Raw genomic sequence first — 16,362 nt, 5'->3', positions numbered from 1 at the left:
CATCTTTGGTGGAGCAGGAGGCCATGAGTATATGTTGGGGAAGCACTGGTGGTACATGTATGTGTAATGTAGTAAGCCATTTGTGTACATGATATGATATAGACATAGGAGTTATTCAGATCCTATCAGAAAGCTAGCAAGGACAGGGCTTAATAGGGGTATAATATTGGTAAACAGAGCAAACATGTGTGCAGAGCTTGTGTTTTCCTAGTACTGATTAGGTTTACAAATGGTCTAGCCTGTAAACGGGGAGCCAATGATCCTAGTGGACTGGTGCCTGTGTTGTGTTGTGTGAGTGGGGAGAGAGGATTAGGGCAGTAGAACCAGAGATGTTTGGAAGGGAAGGTGGTGGGTGGGGGGGACATAAATACAGGCTGTGAGGTACTAACAACATACCAGCATTGTGAGTCACTCTGGTACTGATCCATGTACTCTGACAGCAAGCCAGGCAGCCATCAGCTAGTCCACTGAGCAGTTCACAGTCAGGGGGTGGAAACACCAGCACTGGCAGGAGATTGACGCAGTACAGATGATGGGGTTGGCTGTTTTGGAGGGTTTGATAGATTATAAATTTATGTCAAAGGAATTTCTCTATTGACAGTTACACAGCTAGGATGTTCAATTAAAGTTGTAGAATTGCTAGCAGAACTCTAAGCTTCAGTGGCCATCAAACTTCCCCTGTGTTTGGCAAATTATTTCATTTCCTGTCATGCTGTATTACTGTCTGGTTGCATTTCCTGCACTCCTGCAGCTATCTCCTCCGACTCAGCCTGCTGTCGGGAATTTCCCTCTCTTTCCCTAGTGGATGGTTTCACAGAATTAGATTAGTTTCTGCTACATCATGACTCAAGGATTAGATAAAGTGAGTGCATATTTTGAGCTTATTAATCATAAACATATGTACCAAAGAAGTGGAAAATGAAAATAAGAACATTTTTCTGTTTTAACCCATACTTATGCTATTTCCTCGACCTTTTCACATATAAAAGGGCAACTTTCAGTGCAATTTATGTGTTTTGAGACAAAGTTACATTGGTTGGATATCAGGGCTTCACAAAAAGTACAATTTTTATCAGTCAACACAGAATAATGCCTTCAGAATATGCTTGAATAAACACCTGGCAAACATGGGAAGAGATTGAAGAATTACAGTATGGTACATTGAAGTTTCATCTGGTAGTAAACAGGATGTTTAGTTTATGACATGTGACATATCAACAACTGGGAGAAAACACTACATTATGGGTACATGTACACCAAATGATCGTTTTGATCAAAATACTTCCCAATCCAATACTTAGATTTTCCTTGTCCAGACTTTTCATTACAAAGGCCTCTGAATGTTCTTGAGATCTAAACTACATGTATTTAAACTTGATATGATTTAGAATCCCCATTTGAATACCAGTTAAGCTTTGTGTTTTGTTGTCACATTTATTCTATTCATTCCCATAGGCCACATGTGCTATTAATTTGGTAATCCGTACATATGCACGTATGTTTCAAATTTCTCTTGACCACTGGCACTCAGGATTCCTCAACCCATTAAACTGACCACCAAGTGGAAATTCTCCGTGATGATGTTAAACATTACAATGATCAAATAAATCAGTCCTTTGTTCTATTGTAAGAATGTATACCCTAATTCTTCAACCCTCCTCTCCGGCCATAAGTCGGAAGGTCTGCCAGCAACCTGCAGATGGTTGTGGGTTTCTCCCAGGCTGTGCCCGGTTTCCTCCCACCATAATGCTGGCCGTCATCGTATAAGTGAAATATTCCTGAGTACGGCGTAAAACACCAATCAAATAAATAAATATATAACCTTTTCAACCAGCTCTGCAGCCAATACATAGAAAGTACTTGCATTTTTGTGGACAAATTTTTGCCATCATTTTCACAATTATTATATGCATAAATTCCACTGAAAAAGGGGCTGTAAAGGTATAAAGGGTTGAAGATTTACAGTATGTGCATTGCCCATTTTGAAAGTGAAACCAGATTTAGTCCTATTTGTATATGTCACAGTACAACTGAATTGGGTGTTCTGAATTCAAGTTCTTTCTCCAAGACTTGTTTCAGGGAAGGTTGCACATAGTATAAAGTCCTGTACCTCACAGGGGAATGTAAATCAATGGGATACTTGACATTCTTGCAGGCAACACATGCGTGTATACAGATCGCTGTGTTTAGTCTGGGCACACAGAGTGATTGGAAGGCGGTGACCCTCCTCTGACAGCACTGGGCCTCTCTTGACCAAATTATGTAGGGACAAATGTGGGTCAGTCTGCGCTAAATGCTGTAATATTGTAGCCCCTGCATGTATATGTACACATAAACATAGGTTCATACCGGTAATGTGAAAATCATCATAGTGATTGTAGTAATTACTGTACAGCCCTTCCTGTACAAGCCCAATGAGGTATGTTTGTGAGGCGTCATAATTGATGAAGCTGCAAATGGGTATGGCTTTCGTCCCAGGCCCTGTCCGGTTTCCACCTACCATATCACTGTTTGCTGTCGCATAAGTGAAATATTCTTGAGCACAGTGTAAAACACCAATCAGTACGAATAGGTTTGCAGGACTTCTTTTTTGTTTTTGATCTAGCATATAATTATCACACCCCGCATGAAAGACCAGGAGAGTGATTTGCATACATTACTTAAATTCATTCTCTCCAGATTTTTGAATTTGTCAGGTGTGTCTTGACTGTGTTACTAGCACACCTAGACTTGTTTCGGGGGTGTGTTAGGCATGGGAGTATGTTAGACATGGGAGTGTGTTAGGCATGGGAGTGTGTTAGGCATGCTTCAGATTCGAAGGCCTGGGCTTATTTATACGCTATTTTTCCTGTAAATTTCTCTGAAGGTCAATTCTGTGAGTCTACAAGCCTTCTTGCACAAGTACAATGAGGAAGGATTTGTAATACATCATGTGTGTAACTCAGAAGTTGTAATGAGTGCTGCTTCTGGCAAAAGTAGCTCTGTACTCAGAAGATGTCGTCCTAGTGGAAGTAAAGGCTTGTGCACGTGCGCGTAACTCAGATGCCAACAACTTACATGTATCTGAAATCCAGTTCTGGACTTGGCCGTAACACATGGTGACCTATACATATATTGAAAATCGATTGGATTGTGCAGATGATTCAGAGTTTTTTGTACAATGATACCTGACATATTAAACCTCCTTGCTGATTACAGGTGATTAAATACAGTGTATTTGATGTCTAACGTTGCATGCATGTCAACGTTGATCCCGTTGACATGCACAAATATTTCATGTATGTGCACAAATTCAACATTGGAGATTGATTGTATGTATGTTTCAAGTCACAGAAGGAAACATATATAAATAAACTGCTCCAATACAGGCCTTAGCAAGAAAGTAAAAACATTTCTGAACATTTTCCTCAAATTACCAGGTGTGTGAACCCAGCATACCTACCTAACATCTAATTTTTAGAACAGATATTGGTAGTGCTAAAAGCAAAGAATTGCATTTCTCTCCCAATCAATTTGGAAAAGTAAAGATATGAATATTTTCATAAGATGGACTAACCATGCAAAAAAAAAAAGAAACTAAATATTCCTGTTACATTTACATACCTATTGACTGAGAAGAGCACATTAGGTGTCCCAAACATGCTTTGGTCTAAAACCTTTATCCAGATTAAATATGTGCATTAAATCGATAAAATTTATTCATTTTTTATGCAGGCGTTAAATACTAGACATAATTTAATAATATGCAAAAATATTGAATTGTGGACTTCAGACAAAATTGGTTTGGTAACAGGTAATTATCTAGTCTCTCTAGTAACAGCCTCAACACTTGAACAAGGTCCCAGACTGTCACATGTAACTAGGCAGATCCATTGGTCGAAATAACGCCTGTCTAATTGTTGGCGACAGGCAATTTACGTCGACGACAGGTCACAAAAGATTCACCTGTCGCATCATTAGGTAGGCTCAGTAAGCTTACAATCATGTTTAAGTCAATATCCATGCACGTCTATGTTTGTGAAGCCTGTATATTTACTTGGCATTCCCATAATCAAAATGTTATCTCAACACTTCGTCATTTTCAGCCCAAACACGTCAACACTGTTTGGTCATAATTTGGTGGACAAGGCTGTCGGCAACAAACCTACCCCGTTTTCACTTTTAATTCCAAGACCAAACATACCTTCAACGTTAAAGAAGGCATTTCTGTTATCATAGCAACGAGAAAATTAGATCTGCAAGATCGTTAGATAGCATTAGATATGCTTTCCCTAAAGCTTTTTCGCAGGAGTCCACAGCTATGACGGAACGAACACCGTCAACAAGTGCTAGTCAAGGTGAACTAGAGGACAGGCAGTGCAGAGCAATGAATAAACCAAAAATTGAAGTGTCACGACTCATTAGTCTCTCACCAATGCGGTCGATGCGAGTTGCTGGTCACCGTCATATAAATGAAATCTTTTTGAGTACAGCTTGAAATGCCAGCCAAATAAGTAAATAATAAAATATGAAGTAAATATTTATAGTCCCGTCCTCTTCCGATCTCCCAGAAGTGTTCGGTTTTGGACCGCATTGCTAACTTTTCCCGCTAGAGAAGTGCGCCTGGTGTCACAGATGTAAAGGGGAGTAACTCAAGACACACACATAAATCTGAACGCACACAGACGGAATGCTTTTCGTCAGTTGTTTACCTTGAATGGGAAGCACATGCGTACACATGTACAGACTGAACTCCAGCAAGTAAGTTTTGTTTTTGACGATCAACTGTGCAGAAGTCCCGGTCGCAACAGAATATTGAATAAAAAGGAAAATGCTACTGAAACCAAATATTGTCGTAACACGGTAGACTCGTATTACTTAGCCAAGGTGGCGATGTTGACGAAAAATAATGTCGCCAAACTGGAATATGGGAAAATGCAACAACGGGGATCGGTAGCGCTAGCACAGTACGTACTTTCTAAAACCCAGACTGATGGGGACTGGTAGATACCTGTAGGTGACAGATACAAAAAAGTCTGTCTGTGACTTGCATTTTTAAAAAAAAATTTCTACCCCTGAGATCTATAGGAGAGACACAATAATGGTGAAATGGCTGTGTTGTCTGGTGGCATCCGGTAATCTGTTTCCCAGACCACTGATTTGCAGGCCTGTACTACGACACATGCGTTCATGATCACTACATGTACACACATACACACACACATACTTGTTATGGTAATCTCATTGAGGGGGTTAGCCAGAAATGTGAAAGACGGTGTCCAAACATCACTTTCTGAGGCCATTTGTTATAGTGGGGTGTTCAGATTTCATTTTCTCCTATCGCTCCCATGTAAATGGTGCAGAAAACTGGGTGTCCAATTAGCACCAGGTAGCTCTGGCTAACCCAATGCTCTCAGCTTGACAGGCCTAGCTCATACATGCATATATACATGCATATATATATATATATATTGTATAGTGTGCTATTATGACTGGGCAAGTGCACATTGTCTCTGTCCTCGTATCCATTTCCTGTGGATAGTCATCTTCGTGGCCAATAATTTTTCTCATCCCATGATTGATGAATCAGATATTTGTTGTAATTTAATTCAAACGAGAAGGTTCATTTGTAGGAGAGATTTCTTTCAAAAGGACATTGCAACTTTGATGTATATACTGCACATGAAGATCAGCAAATAATTGGTAGTCAGTTTTCAGGCAAGCATTAAGGAAAATAACTTGTTTATTTCTATGTAATCCGAAAATATCTTTCGCATTTATAATCTGTCCCTTTCTGTCATTGTACTTTTAGGGCTAAACTTGTCACGTACCCTAATTCCTCAACCTTTTCACACATGAAAGAGCAACTTTCAGTGAGATTTAGGCACTTTTTTCATTTGGTTTCAGATACAAAACTTATGCAAAGTCTTTGCAGAGTAATGTTTGCAGGATATGAACAGCTGGCAAACGTGAAAATTTTTGAAGAATTACAATATTTGATATTAAAACTTACGTGTACATGTACAAGGTGTAGTGATCAAGAGGATGTACATATACAAGGTGTAGTGATCAAGAGGATGTACATGTACAAAGTGTAGTGATCAAGAGGATATACATGTACAAGGTGTAGTGATCAAGGGGATATACATGTACAAGGTTTAGTGATCAAGAGGATATAAATGTACAAGGTCTAGTGATCAAGAGGATGTACATGTACAAGGTGTAGTGATCAAGAGGATGTACATGTACAAGGTGTTGTGATCAAGAGGATGTACATGTACATGGTGGGATGTAAGGCTTTCCTCAGTTCTTCCTGTTCCCTTCCCATCCCTTTTGTTAAAGTTTAACTCTTGTGTATGGTATGTGTAGTAGTGAGGTTGTGAAATAGAAAGTGAAAAAATGGTTGCTTTGAATGCATTGAGACTTGTCAGGTTGGTTAGCATCTACTGGTACTGTAGGATGGCAAGTTCAAATTTTCTTTTCTGGTCTGAAAAATAGCCAATAATTCTGTCTTGGAAATACCTACATATTTAAAAATTTATTTGTGGTTATATTTTACCAGGTGATGCTTATCGTATAGTATGAAACCAAAGATGGCCGAGGTGGGGACAGTCATCGCCAAATGGGATTACAAGGCCGAAAACGCTCAAGAACTGGACATCAAGAAAAATGAGCGCCTCACACTACTGGATGATAGCAAGGACTGGTGGAAAGTGCAGAATGCGCGCAACGAGTCTGGCTATGTCCCGTCAAATTACGTGAAAAAACAGAAGCAGTCGATTTTAGATCGACTGCGTGGAACGATTGCCCGCAGCAACAGCAAAGCTGCGGACTCGAAAACAGGCATGACCCCGCCCATCGCCCGAAATGGTAATACTAGTGTTATGAAAGACTCCACGAACAACGTGGATAGTCTCCCTTGTGAACCTATTCCCCATATTACCAAATTTAACTATGAAGCCCGACAGCCAGACGAACTAAGCCTTGTAAAGGGTGAGAGAGTTACTGTGTTGGAGAAGTCGAGTGACGGTTGGTGGAGAGGGCGGAAAGAGGCACATAACCAAGTGGGCTGGTTCCCATCAAACTATGTCGAGCCAGAAATCGAGGACAATGATACAGGAATGTACTCAACGGCAGCAGTTACCTATGCATGTTCCGGGGTCCCTCCACTCATAGAGACTGCTGTGACTTTGTACCCTTTTTCTAGCTCAAATCCTGAAGAACTTAATTTTGAGAAAGACGAAAGGTTAGAAATTCTAGAAAAACCTCGCGAGGACCCAGACTGGTGGAAAGCAAGGAACACTCGTGGGGAAGTGGGCCTTGTGCCGAGAAATTATGTGCAAATTGTTGAAGAGACTGAAACAGAGAGTTTTACCACAGAGACAGCGAGTACGCCCCAGTCCCATTCAGCTAGTAGCTTGTCTAACACATCGTCACTCGGTGCCGTACGAGTTGGTGACAAGGGACAGTTTAGGGTTTCTGGCCCCTTGGCTGAGAAAGATTGGTATTATGGGAAAATTACTCGAGCACAGTGTGAAGAAATTCTCAGCAAATATGCAGAAGATGGGGATTTCCTTATTAGAGACAGTGAAACTAGTGTAAGTGACCAATTTTTTCATTTTTTGATTTTTGTTGTTTTTTTTTCACAGATGTAAGCTGGTGGGAAATCTTTCTCACCTTACACGTACTGTAAATGACATAAAGTTTCACCTGTCGGTTTCTGTGTCATAACCTTTTGCACATGAGTTAGCGTTAAGATGATAGAAGTGGATGATTAGCCCCGCCCCCGTTCCAGTACCCTGCATGGCAGCTGTGGTCTCTAATCCACGACGCAGGGGGTCAAGGCACTGACAGCGAGTACAGGCCTCCCGACCAGCCCATGTGCATTTATGGTTATACTCATGAATTAAACAGGAGGAAGTATGAAGTCAGACGATGACTATTACAAACCTATAAATTGCAAACGCTGTCTCGATTCATGGCCATGCCAAACAAACTATGTACAAATGCTACAGTGTACACTGCAAACCTTGAAACAGTGAACGTACTATTAATCGGGTAGCAGCATTATCTTTTGAACGGTTGTCTCTTCAGAGCCCACATTACACAACAAATATTTGTACACATGTATTTCAGGTACAGATGGATTTCGCTGAGAAATATCTGTCACCAACATTTTGTATAATTTCATTGAAGTATGTCACATTTTGTTTCATAACAATCGGGACTGTCCTCCTACTGCAGAAGAGTTACCTGTCGCTTCCCTCCCATTTGAAGTCGGGAACCTTCCATTAAACACAGAAAAAATACTCAAAGCAAGGTTTCCGAAATCTACCAGGACTACGTTTGACCCCTTTTCGGTAGCACTGTGTGTGAGCCCAGCATATCGGGAGTTAGACAAGATTTGTCCGTGTTGTTGACATGTTAGAAGTTCACAAAACACTGACTGTCTATATATCGAAATAAAGTGCATGTTTTATGATTACCGGTGTGCACATTTTCCCAGGTGTGATTTATGTATCGCAGTCGACAGGTGAGATGATTTTTTTGCCTGTTGTCGGCAAAAATCTTGCCGTCGACTGGTATAACAGACATGTGGATACCCTACTGATTTTAAGTTGTCGCTGTAAACACAGTGTGACATCATCTGCTGGTAGTTTGCAACAAAGGATTCAGGGGTGCTAAGCTCTGTTATACCTTTATACATGAAGAGCTCTGCATTTTGAGAGATACACGTATTTGACATGCCACTCCACATGTGTAAAAGTACTGGGTGGTCAGGCTCTTGCAATCTCCAGGGAGTTTTCTCCCGAATTCTCATTCATCACAAAAGGGCGATCATAAAACAATCAAGGTGCATCTGTTGTGAAGAAAGCATATATGTACTAAATTCATCATAATTATCCTGAAGAAAACATGAACTGTTGGTGGTAGGAGCATAGACTGACTACCCAGAGAAGCGTGAGCTTGTTTATTATATTCGGGAACTGTCCATATAATCCCCTGACCACTCCAGATGCTTTCCCATGGCGCCCCAGTCAGCCACAGTCCACGCAGTGAATCATGGGATACACTTTCCAAGTTTGTGGGCAAAATTTATCATTTACTGTTAGTAACTCGACGGGGATGGATACAGGGTCTCCATCAGAAGGACTAAAAAAATCAAATGGGCAAAAGTTAGAAAAAAATCAGATGATTTCTTTCTGATACATGTATTATTAAATTTGTACTTCACATTTAAGATGTCACTGATTCATTCGTTTCATAGCCAGCACTCAGAAATTTCTAAACGATTTCAGAGCTTCTAGAAAATCAGTTGACTGGAGTCATGTTATTGATAAGTAAGTTTACTTTGTAGGACTAACTCCTTGTTAAGTGTCAGTGATACATACATTTTGTATTATGCATAGAAATAGCTTAAAATGGCTAAAAATGCATTTCCAAGCATACACAAAATCTGCAAGCTCTTAAACCCTGGCTATTTTTGTCTGTTTTACCTCACTGCGATGGTTTTTATGTTTTTTTGGTTGGATTGATTCACTGCTTTGCTTTGAGTTTTCAAGCTGTGAATTTTGTTATCACTATATAATTGTCAAAAAGGCTAGAAAAAAATTCTGATCAGGTCAGCCACATTGGCGAAAATTGCACACCTGTAATTAATTTTAAGTTGAGATTGTGTTTAAATTATAAACTTCAGTGATTTATATCAAACCTCAAGAAGTTTTGCGTGGTGGGCTAACTGACTAAATATGCGTTTGACATGTTTCCAACCTTAATGACAGCAGATCTGCATGTAGTAGCCACCCCTTATGCTGACTTGTCACTTTTGTAATGATTACATGTACATGTGCACGTACATTGTAAATCAGCAGGAATCAGTAATGCCCTTTTCCTGCTAATCCTCTTCGTCCAGTCAAATTCCAGCTTCTCTATTTTGGGAAGTGAAATCATTTGTTTTGTGATTTGAACCAATGGTTCTTAAAAAGGCCTAACCTCATGGACGAGCAGAGTGCAGGTGACACTTCAAATATCCAGCAAGTTTTTGTTATGGGAGCGGCTACTCACAATGTAACTACATGTAAATGTGACAGTAGTGAGCTTGCTACATGTGCATTTATGTTTCCACATAAACAACAGGGTGACCTCCCTACTTAAAGTGCAATGTGGAAGGTGTCATATTTTCTCTGTACTTGGGCTTTGATAAGCATGACTGTGACTAAAGATCAAAACACGCTTGCTTCCTCTTTGTATACCAAACAGCAACTTTCGTTACAATTCATGCACAATTTTAATTTGGTTTTGGAGATAAAACTACATTGGTTGGATTGGCCAATTTCAAGGTTTCAGAAAGAGTATAACTTTACCAGTGTACACCGTAGATTTAGCCAGAATTTGAAACAGAGATCGTCTCATTTCCAGTTTTCTCCTATTTTCCCTATCTCTCCCATGTTAATTTTGTCAGAATAGGGTGTCTCAAAGACACCGAGACCACCCCCTGGCTAAACCTGTGGTCTACATGAAGTAATGCCTTCTGAATGTGCAAAAAAGGTTGAAGAATTACAGTAGCTATTTTACAAGCCTTTTTATGTTACTGCCATGACGTCGTTATGAATACAGTACTGGTTGCCATGGTAGTAAGTTACAGTGTAAGTGTACACGATGCTAAGAAGCCTATGTGTGAGTGACCCCTGAAAACTAGTGTTCAGGGGTCGCTGTGTTTCTCCTACACGTACGTGTAATGTTTCGTTCACGACTGATTTTCCTGGGTGTTGGAGCTCTATTGGCCTTTTGAAGTTTGTTAGGAGGTTGGGGTGTTATCTTTCTGGAAAATGCAAGTTTTAGAACCAAAAGTACTATTTACAAAGTTGTTCATTTGCTTCCAAAGTGCACTTTTTTGGTGAATTATAAGGTGAAATGTAGTATTTCCATTTCTTCATGTATGTAGTTGTACATGTGTACAGATCTTTAGTATGGTGTTTGGTTGAGGTCACCTGGTCATCATGCTATTCAGTATTGGGCTGTTAAAGTCAAGAGATATTATTTGTATTTCCTAATACATTTTATGCCTAGAAAGATGGCAAGTTGGGTCAGGTAAAAACTTAAGTTATCTGCAATCAAAACCCTGTGTGTAGAACATAGTCTTGAGTAACAATTACAATGTCACCTGCAATCAAAACCCTGTGTGGAGAACGTAGTCTTGAGTAACAATGACCATGTCATCTGCAATCAAAACCCTGTGTGGAGAAGGTAGTCTTGAGTAACAATTACCATGTCATCTGCAATCAAAACCCTGTTTGGAGAACGTAGTCTTGAGTAACAATTACAATGTCACCTGCAATCAAAACCCTGTGTGGAGAACGTAGTCTTGAGTAACAATGACCATGTCATCTGCAATCAAAACCCTGTTCGTAGAACGTAGTCTTGAGTAATAATTACCATGTCATCTGCAATCAAAACCCTGTGTGGAGAACGTAGTCTTGAGTAACAATTACAATGTCATCTGCAATCAAAACCCTGTTCGTAGAACGTAGTCTTGAGTAATAATTACCATGTCATCTGCAATCAAAACCTTTTTTGTAGAACGTAGTCTTGAGTAACGATTACGATGTCACCTGCAATCAAAACCCTGTGTGTTGAACGTGGTCTGGAGTAAGGATTACGATGTCAAAACTACTTTTTGGAAGCATTTGCAATGCAGCGTACAACTCTTCGGCCGTACGTGGGAAGGTCTGCCAGCAACCTGCGGATGGTCGAGGGTTCCCCCTGTGTTCTGCCCGGTTTCTTATCACTATAATGCTGGCCGCATAAGTGAAATATTCTTGAGTACGGGGTAAAACAACAATCAAATAAATAAATACATTAGACAGTATGGCCAATACTTAAAGTACAATGTACAATGTACATGTACGTGTAGGAGGCCGTTTTGAATTGACTTTATGATGTAGTACCTTTGGGTTGAAAATGCATCTGAAAGTAGGTATGTAATTCGCTAGATGAAGATGTCCTGTACGTTCACTTGCCCCTTGAGAAAATCCTAAGCAAGCAAGGTCATAATTCATTGGAGTACTGTATGTTGATTTCAAGCACATATGTAATGTGCTTGAAAGTAATGACCAAGTAATGTTTGTATGTTTGAGTCTGACAGAATTTTGGTCAGTTGTAAATATGCAGAAAATCTGGTGGCTTGTAACTGCCACACAGTGTCATCCTTAAAAAAAAAAAAAAGAACCCTGTCATAGAAATATGGCTGGTCACTAAGGGAACTAGTTTTTGTTCTGGTTAATGAAAGAGATAGGAAATTTAAAGGGATACAGAATGGAAACTGACTCGCTGACAGTGGTGATGGGGTTTCCTTGTTTAAACCATGCAGCCTTGGTCCCCTTTGGATAAATCTACCATATCTAAAATTCAGCTAAGTCTAGGTACACTGTATAGTGTGGACTTACCTATTTCTCACACCAGCCAATTAGAATCGATTCTGTATCCCTTTCAAGCAGTCGGCAAAGGGAGAGAGATAGAAAGAAAAAAAAAACTTTTAGCAAAAGCCTAATTAAAACTTTTGAGTGTTGAAGTTTGTGAGTATAGGTACATTTTATGTTACATGTATATGTATACCACATGTGACAGTAAGCACAGTTTTAGGGTTTCTGTGTAGCAGGATCTGTATGGTTTCCTTCATTTCATAAAATGGATTTATTTTAGGGCTGTACATGTGTTCAGTGTTACTGGATCTTCCCTGGCCAAGCAGTTTAAATTTATTTAATAAATTAATTTTTATTTATTTATGTATTTGATTGGTGTTTTATGTCATACTCAAGAATATTTCACTTTTATGACGGTGGCCAGCATAATTGGGGGAGAAAAACGGGCAGAGTCCAGGGGAAACCCATGGCCATCTGCAGGTTGCTGACAGACCTTTCCACTTACGGCTGGAGAGGAAACCAGCATGAGCTGGACGAACTCACAACGACCGTATTGGTCCAAGCGGTTTAAATGATTTCCATTGAAAGCCAACCACTTTATTTCACAGCAGATTACAATCCTTAGGCATTAGTTTGTCTTGGTCTGTACATCAGTAGGTTTGTCAGGCACCTTCTTGGGACGATACCGCGTTCGAGGCCTGATGGTTCACACCCAGGTCAGGTCAGACCAAAGATTCAAAAATTGTACACCTTCATCCTTGATGCCTTGCGTGGCAATCAAAGACCTACATGTGGAAGTAAGCAAAATATGAACATCATTCCTTATGATAGAACTACAAAACCCGTTGCCCAAAGAACTTGGCACATTTACTGTAATTGTTACAGCATGCACATGTACAAGTTTATCTGTTGACTCTTTCAGTCATTACATGTTTAATACTGATTGAATTCTCTTTGTACATTTCAGGTTGGCCATTTTACAGTGGTATTGAAAGCGCCCAATAGAAACAAACACTTTCGTGTTCAAATAAGTGACGGACGTTACCAAATTGGGCAGCAGACATTCCCATCTCTAGAAGACCTTATAGAGCACTACAAGAAGCATCCTATTTATAAACAAGATCATGAAAAATTGTTTCTGGTCAAAGCATTTGTGTACCCAGCGGAGTTCTGACCAGTGTGTTCCTTGGGGGTTTTCCTGTCAAGCTGTCCACAGTTCACCAAAGTCCATTAACAAGTGGACAATCAACCCAAGATCAGGAGGCCCTTGTCAAGCAGGAGTTATGCCCCTTCGTGTCACTCTTCTACTAGTCAGATGGAAATATCCATCGTGTTAACGTGTGTATATCTACTCAGCTGCAGTCATGTCATTTTTTTTACATGCATGTATATATTGTCCAAGTCTGACATTATTGTGCCGTTTTATGACTCCACAGAAGAAAGTGTTCCTTTTTACTAAAGCTGTCCATACTCCTAAAGCTTTCAGTTGCATACAAATTGTCAACAAAATCAACTTTCCATTTAGTTCTTACTGGAACCAGTTTGAGAATTTGTGAGGTGGAATTTCCATCTGTCAGCATTCAACATCTGCTGTGTTTTAAATTTGATCTTTACAAAACTACAAACCGTCTTATTTTTGGATAAAAAAAGTTTTGAACTTGATATATAGTTGGGTTTAAGTTTCTCTGGAAGTAGGTGTAATAAAGTGATTGTTTTTGTGTTTAACTTTATAACCATCTTTCATACCATTGCCATTAACAGTTCACTTTCAGAATCTCCATATTGGTTTGGGATACCTAGAGGTATCTCAACCTGTTTGCCTTGGCTTAGTGAGAGAACGAAAATCCTTTCATTTGAAACACCTGAAAGATGATCAAAAGCTGTGATTTCCCTTGCTTAATATCTGAAATTTGTCTTGTTTATGAACGCGATGTCAGAGGCAGGTCAGAATCTCGAGCTGAAGTAGACTGGTTCATCAAGCTCACTTCTTTATTCAGGAGGGGATATTTTCATTGGCGTGACAAGAAAATTTTAAAAAAATTTTGAATAAAAAAGTTACCGAGACATGGTTCTAACTTTCCAGTCTGACAACGAGCATGTATCCGTGAAATTGAAGTTAAAAGACTATGAAAATTCGTTAAAAAAAAAGAAAACAGTGATTTTTTGCCATGCGTGTGAAAGCCTACTCTAAATTAGCCCCTTGTGCAATTGTTGCAAATTCTACAGAGGTACAGGTATATGTTCATGTGTGAAAATTTCACAGCTCTGTTATACGTGGCAGCGCATGTTTTACTTCATTGATTGAGACTCTGACCTGCTGTTGTCACCTTTATTTTCCCAGGTGATTACTAAAATTGCAACAAAGTGTAAAAATGTATCGAAAATCGGCTTTAGACTATTCAACATAAAATGCATGTATCTGGTGCATTTCATGTAACTCATTCTTTGTTGTCATGACTCAGCCTGTTTCTAATAGCTTGGCAACAGAAATATAAACTTTCCAGGATGTACAGTGAGTCAAAATCAGAGAATGGCGTTCAGCTTCAATAGAGAAGGTAAAATCGGATATTTTCAAGCTTCTGCGTTACAGGTATACAGTACTATTTTGTCTGTATTTCTTCTCTTTTTTTTTTTTTTGTTTTGTGTGCAATCTTTGGAATGTCAAACTCCTCTGATATAATGAGCCACATTCAATTCTTTGTATTTGGCTTGTAAATGAAAAAAAAAGAGGTCAAAGTGTTAATTTTAGATCTTGTCTGCTGTTTTAGTTGTTCGCAAATATTCAAGAAATTCTGTGATGATAATTTTGAGTACTTTAACATTTTTGATTGGCACTATTACTCAGATCAACTTGATGGACAGCTTCTGGAATTAGGAGACTCAGAAAGTCTTTTGGAAGATCTTTCTAAAGTTTCGATAGGCTAGTAAGAGATTCTGTTAGTGGAAGAGCTCAAATCGGGGAGTTCCGAGTTAGAACTCTTTGATCACTAAAGGTAAAAAGTCCAACTGTATCGTGTGACCTGTCAAAAATGTTAGTCAACTATTACTGATTGCATTTACTATAACATGGGCATCTGAAAAAAGTTTTACAAAAAGTTACTTTGAGCAGAGGAGCAATAGGAAAAAGTGAGAAGCTGAACATGTGAGAAGTTTTTAGGGGAAAAAAGTATTGTTTGTGCCTCTGGAACACAGTGAGGTAAAAGATCAGTAAATAATGTCAGCAAAGGTTGCCTAGAACTGTTTTTACCTTTAACAACTAAAGAGTTCCATCTTGAAATTCCTCTATGGAGGTGATAAATTCTAGGAGAAGAACAGGAGAAATTAATTCAACCTTTACTCTGCTTTCTCTGTACATTTGCTTAACTAATAGTGAAGACAGGTGTAATTTTTACAAGTAATTCTTTGTAATTATTTATGTTTTATAACATCAAAGAAATGTAGTACAAGTATTGTTGAAATATATGTAGTCAGGAGTATGACATAAAACCCCAAACAAAAAAATTTAATTTATTTAAATTTTGGACACACATTGAAATACATTTTCTGGACTGCCAAACTGTAGCATTTTTTATATATTTGCATGAAAAAAAGATCTGCAAGAAGAAGAAAAATTGCTGACCCCAAAATAACTTTAAAAAATTTCTAATTAACTGATTTGTCCTGTGAGATTGACCTGCTTTACAAGTTAATAAGGCAAATGTAAAACTCGAAAGTTTTTCAAATACCATTTAGTTTCTTAGGCTGTTCTTTCCGTCTCTGTGTGACGTAGAACCATCTTTCATAGGTGTTGTCAAATGTGGACAAGGAGTAAACATTATTCAGGAATTTCCTGATATAACTGGTGTTTGTTGGGCTGTACTTCCAGTGTAATCTTCCTCAGTAGAGATGTTATTCTACCTGTTACCTTGATTTGTTGATTTCTATCTATTTGCTTTGAGATACATAGAATCATCATTTTTTC

The 16,362-nt window shown here is 39.0% G+C and overlaps 1 protein-coding gene across 1 annotated transcript in view; it reads left to right on the top strand.

Annotated features, from left to right (window-relative positions):
* Window positions 1–14,988, top strand: part of LOC135479390 (cytoplasmic protein NCK2-like) — a 30,242-nt gene extending 15,254 nt beyond the window's left edge. The window contains exons 2-3 of the mRNA XM_064759215.1: window positions 6,542–7,577; window positions 13,369–14,988. Coding sequence (XP_064615285.1) covers window positions 6,561–7,577; window positions 13,369–13,575 — 1,224 coding nt within the window. The 5' untranslated portion in view covers window positions 6,542–6,560 and the 3' untranslated portion in view covers window positions 13,576–14,988. The remainder of the gene's footprint in view (window positions 1–6,541; window positions 7,578–13,368) is intronic.
* Window positions 14,989–16,362: the final 1,374 nt, after the last annotated feature.

This window comes from Liolophura sinensis, chromosome 12, assembly GCF_032854445.1.
Source record: "Liolophura sinensis isolate JHLJ2023 chromosome 12, CUHK_Ljap_v2, whole genome shotgun sequence".
NCBI classification, from domain to species: Eukaryota; Metazoa; Mollusca; class Polyplacophora; order Chitonida; family Chitonidae; genus Liolophura; species Liolophura sinensis.
The sequence above is the reverse complement of the archived record's forward strand: the minus strand, read 5'-3'. Positions and strand labels throughout refer to the sequence as shown.